This window comes from Zootoca vivipara, chromosome 5, assembly GCF_963506605.1.
Source record: "Zootoca vivipara chromosome 5, rZooViv1.1, whole genome shotgun sequence".
NCBI lineage: Eukaryota > Metazoa > Chordata > Lepidosauria > Squamata > Lacertidae > Zootoca > Zootoca vivipara.
This window is the reverse complement of record NC_083280.1, coordinates 57,644,356-57,660,547: the sequence shown is the minus strand read 5'-3', so window position 1 is coordinate 57,660,547 and position 16,192 is coordinate 57,644,356. Positions and strand designations below refer to the sequence as shown.

Here is a 16,192-nt window from a genome sequence, read left to right as displayed (position 1 = left end):
AGTGAATGGCAGATTTCCATACAGTTGGAAAAGTAAAGATGCACATTCAGAGGCACCAATCTAAACTTTCTCCAAGTGTCTTGCATGTTGGTTGCAGTCAGTTTCCTTTTTATTTTTCAAAACTTAGTGGGGACCATTAAGAATCCAGCTTGCTTCTGTCGACATGACTGCAGCTATGTTTCTTAGTCACGCTAGAGTTTTATGGATCCTAGGAAACTCTGTGCATTTGCTTTTGTATCTATATATAATTAGAGAGTTTGTGTCTAAAAAAATCCAATAGCACGTTCCAGCACTTTACAGTATTTCTTTTTATCTTTACAACAACCCGGTGAGAGAGGTTATGCTGACAGATTGTGACTTTCTTAAGGAGGCTTGGGGCAAATTAGACATGAAGCTAAATGCTTAATTAAAAATCACGTCTGCACAAAGGGAAATCACACAACCCTCCCCACACACCCACACACCCCCACACCCCCCCCCACACACAGGACTATGGGCCTTGGAAAAATCTCCAGTGGAGGGGTCCGTCCCCCGTCCCCCCGTAGTCTTATAGCCATGGGGTGTATATATCAGAATTTCAGTTGGGGGACCCAAGGGTTACACCTCCTTTCCCTATGCACTGCAGTCCTAAAAGCATGCCTGCTTTTAATTGTAGAAAAAATTCATTGACATTTAGCACTACATCTCGTTTGGCTCTCAGAAAGTTTCATGAGTGAGCAGGGATTTCAGCTCAGCCTGGGTTCCCCACACCCAAACACTATTGCAATCCAAAGTTTATCCTTCCAAAATGCAGTGGAAGAAATACTGGAGGGCCTTAGGCAAATGAAGGATACTTGGGAGAAATGAGTCTCAGCAGCTGCAGAGCATTGACAGGGGGCTTATACTGTTGCTTCCATAGCTATATATACTGGTATATGCCCTATCAAGGGCTTCACAGATTGCTCCCAATGACATTTATCTTGATCTGCACAGATGGATTGGTGATCTAACACAGTACATTTATCACACCAAGTTAAGAAACAGTTTTTAAAACTAACATTTTCCCCCCATGAATCCATGAATGATATGAGCAATACAATTCTAGTACTGTACCATGTCATATGTAAGGAGTCATGTCCCAGTGGCTAGCCGTTCTAAATTCCCCGGCCAGCCACATTGCAGGGCAAGATAGCCTGCCAAATCAAAAGTTCAGTTGCCCAATCATGGGCATCGAATGAGGGGTCCACCCACTGAGGATAAAAGCTGACTGCACCTAGAGTTTGCAGTCCATCAGCCGAAGAGTGATCCCTCCCTCCCTCCCTTCAGGCTGCTTTCTGTTAATTTTGTCTTAACCATATTTCCCTTCCTGTGCACTCTGTGGTGGACTTTGCTATGGTTTCCCAATGGTTTCCCATATTCGGAGCGGGGAAGGAATTTGCCTGCAAACAGATTGGGCCCGTTGGGAGTGTTTACCTTTCTCATAGCAAAATGTCACAACTTTGGGTGGGTAAGGCATTGGGTGGAATTGTAATCATCAAGGTTTGGATGAAGTGGTGCATCAGCCCGACCTAAGAAGGGTCTATGTGGAAGTTTCTGTCCAGAAACAAAGTGTAGGGCAGGCTGGCCATGGAGCTTCCCGTGGTGACCTGGGGAAAGCCACCTTGGTAGATTAGCATCTTTTGGGAGGTCACAATCCTTGGCACAACCCTGTTCAAAATTTCAGCCTTCCAACAGGAGGCTGAAATGGATATACATCCAATGCCTGAGCCAAAGTCTACCTTACATCTGTAATCAATAAAGTTGTGGCCAATGATGATCTCAGATCATGATCCTGTCCAAATTGTTCCTTTACTCCACACCTATTGCCTTCACACTGGGGCGCTGTGACTAGGTCCACAATAATGATGTACTTAAAAGTCTGCACACCTTAGAGCTCAGATGGGGAATCTGTGGCTCTCCAGATGTTGTTGAACTACAGCACCCATTATCCTTGGCTATTGATCATGTTAATGGAAGATGGAGCGAAACATCATCTGAAGCAGCACAGGTTACCTTGCCCCCCTGCCTTCTTCTCATACACCATTCCTTTCTTTCAAAGGCTCAGAAAACACCCCTTTGACACTTAGTATATTTTTTAATATGTTCCAGGATTTATAATAATCTGCCTGAAGTGAAGAAGAAACAAGAAGAGAAACAGAAACGGGTAATCATACAGAGCAACAGACTGCGTGTTGAAGTGTTCAAAAAGGTAATGATTCTCCAGTGAACACAATACGCATCGATGCAGAGTTTCTTTTCGGCAGTCTGTCATCCCAAAATCGCATACCTGTTGTACAACTTCAGTACCACCCTGTAGAGCAAGGGTGGCTAGTCTGTGACCCTCCATTATGTTGCAGGACTTCAACTTCAAACAGCCCCCAGAAGCACAGCCAAGAGTCAGAGAGTCCAGTAACATCAGAAGGGTCACAGGTTAGCCGCCTCTGCAGTAGGAAGCCCAGTATTCCCATATTTTAAAATCCTGTTGCAAGTTTTCAAAGCGTTGTGACAACAGTAGAGCAGCTTTGCCTGGAGATGTATGTATATTTGTGTGTGTGTGTGTGTGTGTGATGCATTTGTGTTAAGTACACAATTGGTTCCGGAAGTCTGTACTTAACCTGAAGCAAACTTTCCCATTGAAAGTAATGGAAAGTGGGTTAATCCGTTCCAGACGGTCCACGGAGTACTTAACCTGAAGTGTGCTTAACCTAAAGTGAACTTTCCCATTGAAAGTAATGGAAAGTGGATTAATCCATTCCAGACAGTCTGTGGAGTACTTAACCTGAATCGTACTTAACCTGAAGCGAACTTTCCCATTGAAAGTAATGGAAAGTGGATTAATCCATTCCAGACGGGTCTGCGGAGTACTTAAACTGAAAGTACTCAAACCGAAGCGTACTTAAACCGAGGTATGACTGTAGTGTAGTGGCTTGAATATAAGCCTCACTTTCCCCCCAAATTCTGACCGTGAAAAGTTAAAGTGCAGCTTAAATTCGTGACCTTACAAAAATTGGCTTTTACGATATCGCTGCTGAAACAGACATAGAGTAAAATGGAACAGGTGTGAGTGCCTGCGAAATTTTAAGGAAGTGGCTTATATTCGGGAATTGTCTCTCCCCCTCCCCCCCCCCCGCTTGAATTTTAAAGGTGCGGCTTATATTCTGATGCGGCTTATATTTGGGTCAATACGGTATCTGTGGGGGAACCCCAGATTTTTTTTCATGTGTTGGTATACAGTACTGTTTTGCTCACCCCAGTTTATGAGAAACACATACATCAAGAGTCGGTTTCCTTGGAATGAAGGTCACCAGAGAAAGTGGTGTCTTTGGGATATATGGCTTTATTTACACATATATGCAGGCTAAGCATAGTATGAAAGGGCTCACAGCATTAAAACTGAAACAGATATTGCTCCCACTTGATGTTTCTAGAATGGGGTTCAAAGGCCAAGGCTTTGGACTCAGCACAGAAATCAAGCCGTGCCTCTGTGTCTTCCCAGCCTCTGCTCCAGATGAGACTGGCTCAGTTCTATTGTTCTCTCACACTCACTGATGACATCACTTTCAAGTCGAGGAGTAGGAGATGGAAGGCATGGCGTTCTAACTTAAAGGCTGCTTTTACTCTTGTTTTATTGTAGCAATTGCTGGATCAGCTTCTTCAAAGAAATACGGAGTGACTAAAGATTCCTGGACACGTCATTTCTTCTTGGACCTTGGAGGCCTTTGATGATTTTAAAGCCATAAAAACTTGATGTGATCTTCACTACTTGGAGACTTTATTCATTTTAACTCTACAAACAAAGACTTTAGCTTGATTTGAATTTTTTTTAAAAAGGAATATTCAAAGTAATTCCGGGGGGGGGGGGGGAGAACCGCTGGATTATATTCTTTCTGGTGGTCATGGCACATGGAAATACAGCTTTAAAAATGGTTTTATGCACTTCTTGTTGCGGCAACGCAGTATTTATTTTGTACTTTTAAATTATAAAGCCAGCTTTTTATTCATAGATGAGGATTATATTGTCACTGCAAATACATGATTCCCATGTACTCCACTTAGTGATGGCTTTCATGTCTAAAACTAGCTCTTTTGAATGTAAGGAAGAGTGAATATTTTTGCTGTGCTATTTAGCTAAAATAGCATTGCTGCCTAACCATCTGAACTGCAGCATTAAATGAATGCTTAACATAGTATCAAGACTGATAGTTTAATCAACCACATTCTTGTTTATATAGTGAAGCCAAATAAGGGGTTACCTGTTAAAAACCAGTCTTTGGGACCTAACTATTAATTCTTCTTTTGAAACATGCTCTTTGCTAAACCATATAATTTTGCCTGGCTTCCCTTGGTTTTATGTTTTTTTAAAATGGCACAAACACGGTCAGTGGTTCTGACCAAGAAAAATGCTTGTGGAAAGAGTGCACATTTTAAAATATCTGTATTGTTTCCTCCAAAAATACTTAAAATTGTCATTTGTGCATTCAGAAACAAAGCAAGTTAAGCCTTGTTTTGAAGGCTTAGGAAAGAATAAAGCCCAAGTAGGAAAAAATTGTCCAGATTCTGTCAGTTTTATTGGGCAGTGTTAATTTTCAAAGCTATGATTACAAAGCATCATGCAATTCATATCCTTATGTCTGTGGGAGAATACCACCATGGATTGTGTTTCCATACTTGCTTCTGTGTACCAATTCCAATTTCACAATTAATGTGATGGATACTATCTGGAAAATGCTACACGCTGCTTCTTTCACAGCAGATGAAACCGGCTGCGAATAACCCACAGCTGGCCCTTCCTTGATCTGTACATTCATGAGAGTTCAGTAACAGCTAACTAGGTGGGCATTTCAGGAAACAGGGAATTTGGTGGTGGTGGTGGTGGTCCCCCCCGTTAAATATCACATTTGTTCATTTGTTGTTTATGGGCCTCAAACTTTAGCTCAGGCATAAGCAAACTCCAGCCCTCCAGATGTTTGGGACTACAATTCCCATCATCCCTGACCACTGGTCCTGTTAGCTAGGGATGATGGGAACTGTAGTCCCAAATATCTGGAGGGCCAGAGTTTGCCTATGCCTGCTTTAGCTTGTATCTGTGTGTTTTTTAAAATATCCTGATCCATTTCTCTGTGTTCTCTCCTCTTTGAACAATTCCCAGGCCTTTTCCCCCCAGCTGAAACTCACTGGAACTCAGTTCCGGCACCTCTCAGGTGGGCACTATTGTCATTATAAGAGAACATGGGAGGCGTTTGTGGTGAGTTCTGGCGCCTCTTTTTCTAGAAAATAGTGTTGATGAGGTTCTCAGCTCACCTGTATAAAATGAACTGTTGTGGTTCCCCATTTACTATAATGGGGAAATCTAAAAATAGCTATCACATGCTTTTGGCCAAAGTGGATGAAATTTGCAGGCGCAGAACCCCTCCAGAGTAGATTAAGTCTTCCAAATTGTGGGCAAAAAGGACCAGGACCTTTTTGTGAATGAAAGTAAAAAGGATTAACTTTTATGATGGTGATGGAGAGTGGTAGGTTGTCTTTGCTTCTCTTCATTCCCTAAAATAATTAAGAGGTAGCTGAGTGGGATATACTTTTGCCTTTACATTAAAAAAAAAAACTTTGCAGCATCACCCGCCTTTTCTTAGAAGCTTCAAACTGGACTTAGATGAGGCTGTCTACAATTTGTCTACATAGTTCTGAAGGGCTCTGGGTTTATGTTTCATTAAAGCAGAGCAACGTAAATTTTTATATATAAAACTGAAATGAAGATTTTAACTTTAAAAATAATAACCCTTCACTCCTGTGCTTTTAACAACAACAATCTGTTATGCAGGCCATATTTGGGAAAGCTTCACTTCTTGCAGAGCCCATGGACAGTTCCTCAGCATTTGAAAAATGCAGGGTAGGTGAGTTACTGACACACACTGAAGTATGATAGGTCACAATGGAAGGAGGCAGCCCTGAGTTACGTTCCTTAAGGGCTTTATACCATAGAGTCATAGCTTCTAATTAATTTCTGCCTCAGGGTTTCAGAAAGCCCGTGCAGACCCTGGAACACCAGTTTCTGGTGTTCTCCCCTTTCATTTGGTGAACCACTTTCAATCTTTTCTGTGTAGAGTGCATCACTGTACATTTAAGGCTGAACAAGCAGGAATTAAAGTCTGAAGCCCTTATGTTATAGATTCCATGTTGTACCAATGTTCATAGTTGTTCAAAAAGGAGTATAGACAGACAAACACAAAATATACAGTGTTGCAATCATGCAGAATATCTGCATGAAGCAATGCAGGAGTGTTGGAAGTTTGACTTCCATTCAGTTGCCATGTCTCATTGTGTATTGATACTAAAGAACATATCATGAAAATTTCCTGGTTCAGAAGGTGACAGTTTCTTACCAGATGGATTTGGTGAAAGTGTATTTGGCACAGTTGCAATGTGCAGTGAGGGGTCTACAAGAATCCCAAGACTGCGCCTTTGAGGAAGCTGAACTCTGTCAGTGGCAGATCCCCAACAAAGTTATAAAATGTATGCTTGACCACATTTTGATCTGAATTCAATATCTTGGCTTTAACTGCTGCCATATATTACACAGTAATTAGGAGTACATAGTTTGACAAGGAAGTAATATGTGCATACAATTAGCAGTGCCCCTTATAAAAACTAGCTATGAAACAAGCCCAGCATTTCTATGCAATTCAATTTTCTTCTGGAAAATTACACAATATCTTTGTAAACCAGTACACCAGGGACCAGTTGGAGGAGGACCAAGCTAATGTCAAGAAGCTTTTTTTGTGGTTGCAGAAGCTACCATCTCAACTGGCTTTTGTTTCATGGACAGTACTCATATTCTCCTTCCTCTCTATAGAAGATTTTTTTTTTAAACTACCCTTGCCAACCATTGACCGCAACCTATTCTGCAGGATGAAGCCTTATTCATTGTACTGACATTTGAAATGTGCTAGCATTTTGAGAACTGCTTTGAATTCATTCATAAATGCTTTTTGACATTTAAAGTTTATTCATCTTCTTTGCTTCATTTAGGTCCCTTTATGTTTACCCCCAAAAGTAATTTCCCAAGTGTAAGGACAAAATACAGGACAATTTCACATGAAAAGCCTATCACATAGTAAGTTTGGAATATTGTTATCTTATCTATGGCAAGGTACTGGTAAGTGGAATACCTGTTTGGTGCGTGGGAGGAGAACATTCTATAGAATACCTAATTTGTCCTTTTGGGGGGATGGAAGAGTGTCTTATTATGAGTCTGACACTTATTCCATTTCTCTAGATATCTTACTGTAATGTGGGCAGGGGAAGCTGGTTCTTCATAAAAGCTTTGAACACCTGTGCATTTTTTAGATTACTTGTGGCTAATCATTGTTTCAGTAAAACTTTCAGTAAAACAGAGACTAAGGGACATTCAATTGCATGGCTATGTGGGGAAAACTTGTAGCCTGAGCTTCTGCACATGTACTTAGCAGCAAATCCCACTGTGACCAAGAGGATTTACTTCTTATTAGAAAATAGGATTGCAACCTACATTGCCTGCCTGTTTTTGTTGTTTTTGTTTTTTTGCATATCAGGCTGCTAAACTTACAGAAGTGCAATTCTGGGCTGCATCAATAGGAGTATAGTATCTAGATCAAGGGAAGTAATAGTACCACTGTATTCTGCTCTGGTCAGACCTCACCTGGAGTACTGTGTCCAGTTCTGGGCACCACAGTTCAAGAAGGATACTGACAAGCTGGAACGTGTCCAGAAGAGGGCAACCAAAATGGTCAAAGGCCTGGAAACGATGCCTTATGAGGAACGGCTTAGGGAGCTGGGTATGTTTAGCCTGGAGAAGAGAAGGTTAAGGGGTGATATGATAGCCATGTTCAAATATATTAAAGGATGTCATATGGAGGAGGGAGAAAGATTGTTTTCTGCTGCTCCAGAGAAGCGGACACGGAGCAATGGATTCAAACTTCAAGAAAGAAGATTCCACCTAAACATTAGGAAGAACTTCCTGACAGTAAGAGCTGTTCGGCAGTGGAATTTGCTACCAAGGAGTGTGGTGGAGTCTCCTTCTTTGGAGGTCTTTAAGCAGAGGCTTGACAGCCATATGTCAAGAATGCTTTGATGGTGTTTCCTGCTTGGCAGGGGGTTGGACTGGATGGCCCTTGTGGTCTCTTCCAACTCTATGATTCTAAGTAGAGCCAGTCAAAAAAGGCAATCTTGCTGCCATCATGCAGTCTTCAAAGATGTATCAGGCTATACATTTGCAGGGACAAGCAGGGTTACCACCTTTGCTCCTCACAGGGCTTGATGACTCCAAGGGCCACTACTTGTGACATTTTTTTTATCTCAGTACCGTATGCATGCATTTTATATTTCAGCATGAGCTATATCCCAAGGGGCCCCGAGATTCCATCCAAGGGTTCTATTTTGTTCCCTATCTGCAAAGTTGTAGAGAAATATTGGAAATTCTGCAGCTAGTTCCATAAGATTATTTTCCTTTAATGCTTAAAGGATACCTATGTTGACATGGTAACCTTGATACTGGTGTCCACATATGTTTTAAAGATGTTTTTATTGTTTTATCACTTATTGTGTGTTGCCCTTTAGGAGGACGGGAAGGATGTGAATTTAGTAAATAAATAAAATGTATCTCCTTCCCATAAGTTTCAAAGATTAGTTTTGGGGGGTGGGGGGCAAACCCCCAAGAAGCATGTAGCGCATCTGTTTAGAGATTACTATGTTCCTTGTAAAATCAATACCATTTAGCAATCCACTTGGATTTGGAATTCTTTCTTTCTTTCTTTCTTTCTTTCTTTCTTTCTTTCTTTCTTTCTTTCTTTCTTTCTTTCTTTCTTTCTAAGAAGCATGGATAACAAATCGAAGCATTTCTCTTTTCCTAACTGGGTTTGGCGTTTTACCAAAGCTGTAGGAGGCAGAATTGCTCAATATCCATTTTCAATGACCTACAGAGTCAGATAATGAGGAGTATCATCTGCCTACCAGATGCAAAATGACATGAAGAAAAAAAATGTGCAGATGTGTTATTTGTACAAACGACAACATAAACAGCTCTAAATAGAACTGGTCTAAGGTTAAGAAGTAGGGAAGTGGAATAAATGACTAAGGAAAATGGTTCCATTTCCCTAATAACAACAACAACAAAAATAAATGCTAATTTGCTAATGACACTGTTCTACATCTGTCTGAAACTGGGCTTGTGTTTACATAGAATTGGAATATGTCTGACATTTCCTACCAGCATCTTGAAGAGCACAGATTCCTCACCCCTCTTCTAGACACTCCAATACAGAATGGCAAACTATCTAATGAACTCTTGCCATGTATAATTGCTAGCATCATATATGGTTACTTTGGTAAAATACACAGTGCATTTTAAGAAATACATTATAAAATGAGAAAATGTAGTTTTATGTATATCTCTCCAAGTTGATCTTTATGTCCCAGCCTCTTTAGTTAAATGAAATAGATGAAATGGGTGTGTTGAATCCTGTAGTCTGTTTTCGGGATTTGGGTGAAGTGCCTCACACCCTTTCCCTCCAATGGGTGCGTTATCTCAGGATACTCCGTTAAAGGGGTCTGGCTGGAAGTTCTTTCCTGAAGCCTAGAGGAGAGCAGATGGGCCATAGAACTTCCAGGTAGTGGCCGGGGGGGGGGGGGGCAGCTTAGCTGACCCGAGTCTTGAGGTACTGGACTGAGCAGGAGGAATGAGAAATGAGCCCTCCATCTGATCAGCTCCTCTCAGAAGAGGGGGGGGGCGTGGGAAGTTTTGCCCTCCCTGTCTCCAGCAGTTTCAGGAGGAGAGGGAGACAGGGTTGATGTACAGCTGAATGAGGAAATCCCTAGTTATGATATAGTAGAGGATGAGGAAGGGGAAGTTAAGAGAGCAGACAGCAGAGACCTCCCTGGAGAGTATGAAAGACCCTCCTTAGTCCAAAGGCTCGCAATGTCCCTCTGCATTCAAGAACAGAGAATGCAGAGGGGTGTGACTCTGGTAGCTTTCCAGGATGTTGTGGGAAACGGAAGAGGAGGGACTCAGAGTAGCCAATGTCTCCTAAGTGTAAAGACCTGGATCTTTTGTCTTGCAACCAGATGACTGAATAAAAGCCATAAAATACAAACTGTTTATTCTTCTTGCCTCTGAGGCTACCAGGGAAGGAGAGGATACTCATGACTGACATGAGGTGGCCCTTAACCCAGGCATGACCCTAAAAATCTCCAGCCATTAATCAGGAAGCACACCTAATGCCTAAGCCAAAGCTGACCTGCATCTGTAATCGTTGATGCTGTGGCCATTTTCAATCCCAGAACTACAACGTTGTTGTTGTTGTCTCGGTTTGTTCACCAGTTATCACCTCATCCCTTCCCGCTGTGCCTGGGACTGCAATGGCAATTTCTACTGTTGATTTCTAGAGAAACAGGAAAATGTCTTAAATACTATACCCATGTATAGTATTTCATTAACGTCTAATTTTATTATGAATCCCAAAGGAATTAGTAATGAATGCTTATTTAACTGCAATAATTGCTACATGTATAGGTAAATTGCATTGTTACCCACAGTGTGTGTTTTAAAACGTTTGTGTTTACTGCTTCATAAAAAAAATGTTGATGGCTTAAATTTAATTATATAATAGCATAAATCAAAATACATGCAAATTTAATTAGGGGTGATGAATTCTATTAAGCAAAGCCTTCCAAAGCTATAAACAAAGCTCATGTTCTCTTACCAGTTTGCTGCTTTGCATATTTCTGCTGCAGATTGTGTCCCAAGGCACATGGTACTTGGTGGTGGGAGGAGATATTCTGAAAGTCATGTTGGTACAGACTATGGTTATCATAATATAGTTTAACATTGACAGAATACTGTACAGTATATACCATGGGCAGGAACAGGAGCAAATGGGAGTTCCCTCTGCCCACATAGAAGAGATAGGAGCTTCTGTTAAATAAGGCCACTTGCAGTATATCCCTGCCTTATTCCTGCAACAATAGTGAGGAAGGTTTAAGGCAGGTTTAGCACAGGGATGGGAAACCTGGTGCCTTCCTGATGTTGTTACACTCTCATCTCCTACCAGCCCCAGCCAGAATGGCTAATGATCCAGAATGATGGGAGTCTAGCAATTATGGGACGGTCTCAGGTTCCCTGGGACATGGGTGGCTTTGTGGGTTAAACCACAGAGCCTAGGGCTTGCCGATCAGAAGGTTGGCGGTTCGAATCCCCGTGACGGGGTGAGCTCTCGTTGCTCGGTTTCAGCTCCTGCCAACCTAGCAGTTCGAAAGCAAATCAAAGTGCAAGTAGATAAATAGGTACTGCTACAGCGGGAAGGCAAACAGCGTTTCCGTTCGCTTCTCTGGTTCGCCAGAAGTGGCTTTGTCATGCTGGCCACATGACCTGGAAGCTGTACGCCGGCTCCCTCGGCCAATAACGTGAGATGAGCGCCGCAACCCCAGTCGGTCACGACTGGACCTAATGGTCAGGGGTCCCTTTACCTTTACTCAGGTTCCCTATTTTTGGTTTAATTGGAGAATGGCCAGTTAAGGTGCATAGGGAAGCAAACCTAACTCTGATCTAAATCCAACACTGTATCAGATTTCATTGTAGTTGCTTCTTAGCTGGAGCTTGTATTCTGAATACTTTATACTAAAATTGCATGTCTCTCCCCTTCCCCCCACTAAACAAATCAGATTTTTGTAAGTAGCAATTGTTGTGAAGATGACCTATGACTGTATTTCCTGTATCACTTTTTTGAAAAAAGAGTAGCTGTAGGTAATGTTTTCAAACTTTGCTTTCTGCCATAGAGCCTAAAAGGAAAGGAAACCGAGATTATTTCCGTGTTGTGTCTCTTCGCCATACCCCCTCGTCCCCCGTGACTCACAATTTTTAAAAAAGCAGCTGGAATTGCAAGATGCGATAAGCACATGGTAACTGGCAACGTCATCTTGATAAGAAAATAGCAACATGGGGAAAATAATGGGACCTTATGGGAGGACGTAAACGAAGGCAATTTCAAGTCTGAAAAGGATGTATGAAGATAAATGTATGAATGTGTACGAAGATACTAAACCATAAACAATTCTCTACTTTCCTAGGGGGAAAAATGCTGAGATGGGGGAAACTGAGATTTTGACTTCTTACCTCTGAATGTAATATAACAGATAGTTCTGCCTGAAAGAGCTGCAGTTTGGTACTCTGAAGTCTGGCAGGCAGTGTTGGATCCTCTGAAGAACAACGGATGCGCCAGCAGAATGAAAGAACAGGTTAGAGGGCATGGCTCCAAAATGTCACAATTCAATCTGCTGCTGAGCCTTCAGAATCAGTGCAGCCTTCAAACCTTAGTGCAGAAATTGCCAAGTAAACATCTGCTTAGATCTCTTGTGGGGAAACTATGCTATCCCAAAGTTTCCTTTACAAAGAGTGTGCACAAGATAAATTTCTATGTACCGCTAAGTGGACTGACTGTAAGCCCAAAGAGAACCCCTCCTACGTTATCAGATACGGGCTGCAATTCCTTGGAAATAATTCTTGGGGTGGGACTTACTGTGAAGTAAATATTGTAAGAATATTACCTATAATGTGTAGTCCTATTTATGAACCACAGATATTAGCACCTTTGAGCAAACACAGGGCACATTTTTCTTAACAATGAGTTATCAAAACTAGCCTCCCAGTTATCATAGAGAAGAGGGGGTGGGGCTTCAGTCAAAGCAACTTTCCCAATCTATTGCTCTCCATACATTTTGGATTACAACTCCCATCAGCCCCAGCAGGCACAGCTGTGGAAGGCACCAGGTTAAAGAGAATTATCTTAAGGCATGTCTTTCATGCAGCCTTGATGCCTAGGACTTTTGTTGTTGTTGAGAAGTTTCTGAACTCCGTTTTGAGTGTTTGATGGTCCTGCCCGTGTTGCCATTTCCAGAGATCTGAGGTTGCAGGGTCCCTGTCTCCAGCACCCTCCAGCTACCCAAACAGCAGGAAAAAGGAGCTGTTTAGCCACTGAGAAGAAATCTTCTCAGCCATTTTGCTTGTTAGAGCCAATCAGAGTGAAAGGAGATGTGTCGGCCATTGAGGATTGACACTTAAGAGTCACTCTGGAGAAGACATGCAGGAAGAGGGGTTGTGGTTCTGTATGCCCCAAAGCTAAGTATTTAAGAACACTGAAAACACAAGGTGCTTCGATTTCAAGAGAATGGAGTGCAAGTTGTTTTTTTTGTTTTGTTTTTTACATATAATGGAACTTCAAGGAAAACACAACCTAAATCGCTTCAAAAGAAGCTATTGGAGTTTCCAAAGCATTTGCCATTTACGTGCACAGAAAATAGTAGATAGAACTGAAATGCATTCTTTCAAGTTTCCTTGCAACCCAAGCTCATGTTACCTTTTCAGGTTCATCCGCTTGAGTAAGACTATGCATTGTCTGGAGAAATTCAGCTGGAAGAATTCAGGTGTGATTGATGTAGGCTACGCAAAGATCCCAAGAGGAACAGGCCAGCAAAAATAGCTGCTACTTAAAATGTTGCTCCCAAACCATCAAGTTGCACAGCAACTATAAAGCAGTGGAATGTATAAACTTTACACAGACACACATGCACTTGATGTCCCAGTTCTTTCTAAATCGAAATTATGCTTGTTTGGTGGCATCTTGTAAATACTGCTTCATAAAATTCTTTTATCCTTTCAGAATGTGGTCTCATTTTGAGACAGGCTGTTGCCAAAAGATTAAAACTGAAGCATATATATATTTTTCATAAATGCATAAATAACTTCAGGATTGTTCTGTCACTTTTATTTATATCTGAATATAATTTTACAGTGCTTTATCATTTTAATAAGAAACAACAGTTTGGCAGAATTCCCCTCTGAAACCCCAAATCTGCTGTCATTTAAAAAAACAAAACAAAACACCCAGTTTCAGATATAGCTTAGCCATTTTAACCATTTACAGGGTAATCCTATACGTGTACACAGAGCAGGCAGCCCCATTGAGTTCAGTGGGTCTTGAGACAGTCCTACTGGGGTGCTACTTCTTTATAAACATGCTTAGGATCAGTCTGAAAATTCACTCTCCACATACTTTGAGCAGGAACCCTGCAAAGAACACTCAGGATTTTTCTAGGCTGAAATGCCAATATTAATACTGTGATCAGATTCGGAGGTAGCAATCACAACCATGGCTGCTGAGGCCAAGAATGAGCATTAGACCCATGCAATACTGCCTCCACCTTTACCTTTGTTTGCACACAAGAATAGACGACTTTCAGGAGTTTGAAATGCCATAAATTTACATTATACCCACACTAGAAAACTGTGGTTTAATTTAATCAGGATGTTAAATCCACTGAGTTGAAAGAGTGGATGTTCTAGAGGGTGGGAAATGGAAAATATGTATGTTTCCCTTTTCTTCCTCGTAGAACATCCCTGGATAGCGCAGGGAGAGGATTTTGTTGACCTCATGACACGCACATTCCTCAATCCCCTTCCCTCCTGGATACTTTCTAAGGCCTTTCATATTGCAGCCCCCACAATGTGGAATTTTCTGTCTGCTATCCCAGGAAATGTATCTGCCACTCCTTCACATCCTATTTTTCACTTGTAATTGGAAATTGTAATCCTTAGGTAAACCTCTGATGTATGTAATGCTGATTGAATTTTGTTTTTGTTATGATTCTAGTTGCTTGGTTGTTTTATTCCCTCTTTTAACAATTATTGATTGTTATTTGTTTCATTGTTTTGTTTTAATTTCTGACGTTAGCTGGATACTTTATGGATAGAAATGTAAGATAGGGATCCTTTCATAGACAATCCCCCCCCCCCCGCTATGAGATGGAAAAACGAAGAGAACAATTCATTCCATATTAAGCTTCTTTAAAATTCCATTGTGTTCTCTGGAAGTGATTAACCAGAATCTCACTCCTTCCTTTTGAAATCATTGCGATTTAGACAGCAAATCTAACCACTTTACTTGGGAATAAGCCCCATTAAATTCAACAGGAAATACTCCTTCCATGGGCCCATGCAAAAAGGTACAGCCTGACCTAATGTGAGAATTCATGGTGACATGGCCAGTTGCACCTCAGAGGGGTGGGCATTCCACAGCCTGGGGGCTACCACAGAAAAGGCCTTCTCACACACTGACCCCTCGTGAACTTCACATGGCAGTGGAACTGCCAACAAGGCCTCCTCTACAAATCTCAGCACTCAAGCTAGTCTACATGGAAGGTGTTGCTTCAGATATTCTGGGCCCAAGTCACTCAGGGCTTTATATGTCAAAATAAGCATCTTCAATTGGACTCAGAAGCGCAATGGCAACCAGCACAGGTCCTAAAGAAGCTAATCAGGCAATAATGTCTTCCAGCACCCTGGCTGGTGCATTCTGCACCAATTGCAGCTTCTGGGCCACCTTCAAGGGCAGCCCCATATAGAGTGCATTACAACGGTTGACTGGAGGTCACCAGAACATGGATCACTTCAAATCAAGTTATTTCATGTCATCCTTGGCAGGGAGCAGCAGCAGGGGCTTCATTTTGGGAACTGCACCGAAGCCCCCTAACTACCTTAATTCCACCTTAAGGGTACAAAGCAAACTTACGACTACATTTCAGAATAAAACAAATATGTGCAGTAGATGAATTATCCCTTTGTCCTCCTCACCTATTCCAGAAAGGTGGATTTTTACCAGTATTACAAAGGTGGGTGTATGAATTTCAACACATACACAAAAACTGGCTTTTATCCACTTGCAGAAACTAATACTTTAGTGTTCCAAATTCTGGAAGAATGATCTGGCCCCTTTCCCTGCCTGCTGCAAGTCTGTCATAAAGGAAAAAGACTGCAAACATCATCTATTTACATATGTTACTGTGATGGGTGACCGCATGTCAGACACAAAGTAATATCTTTTCATTTGTCTGACAACTGTGACAATGTGAAGGAAGGAGATTTAAAAACCAAAAACCTGAGGGAGGCGTGCTGAAGAAGTATTCTATTCCTCACACTTTAAAATGACATAAAATACAATCTGACCAGGCACTGGAATTAAGCACAATTATAATATCAGCAAGGAATCATTTCATTTTTTAGGGGAGGGGGAGAACTCATCACTCTTTTCTGAAGCCATTTGAGTCACACACACACAACAATCTGAGAGAAGAGACGTTTGAGACAAAACAA

General features: G+C 41.6%; 1 protein-coding gene across 1 annotated transcript in view; it reads left to right on the top strand.

Annotated features, from left to right (window-relative positions):
- Positions 1–6,845, top strand: part of C5H10orf90 (chromosome 5 C10orf90 homolog) — a 93,525-nt gene extending 86,680 nt beyond the window's left edge. The window contains exons 8-9 of the mRNA XM_035137979.2: positions 2,128–2,227; positions 3,653–6,845. Coding sequence (XP_034993870.1) covers positions 2,128–2,227; positions 3,653–3,691 — 139 coding nt within the window. The 3' untranslated portion in view covers positions 3,692–6,845. The remainder of the gene's footprint in view (positions 1–2,127; positions 2,228–3,652) is intronic.
- The last annotated feature ends 9,347 nt before the right edge of the window (positions 6,846–16,192 follow it).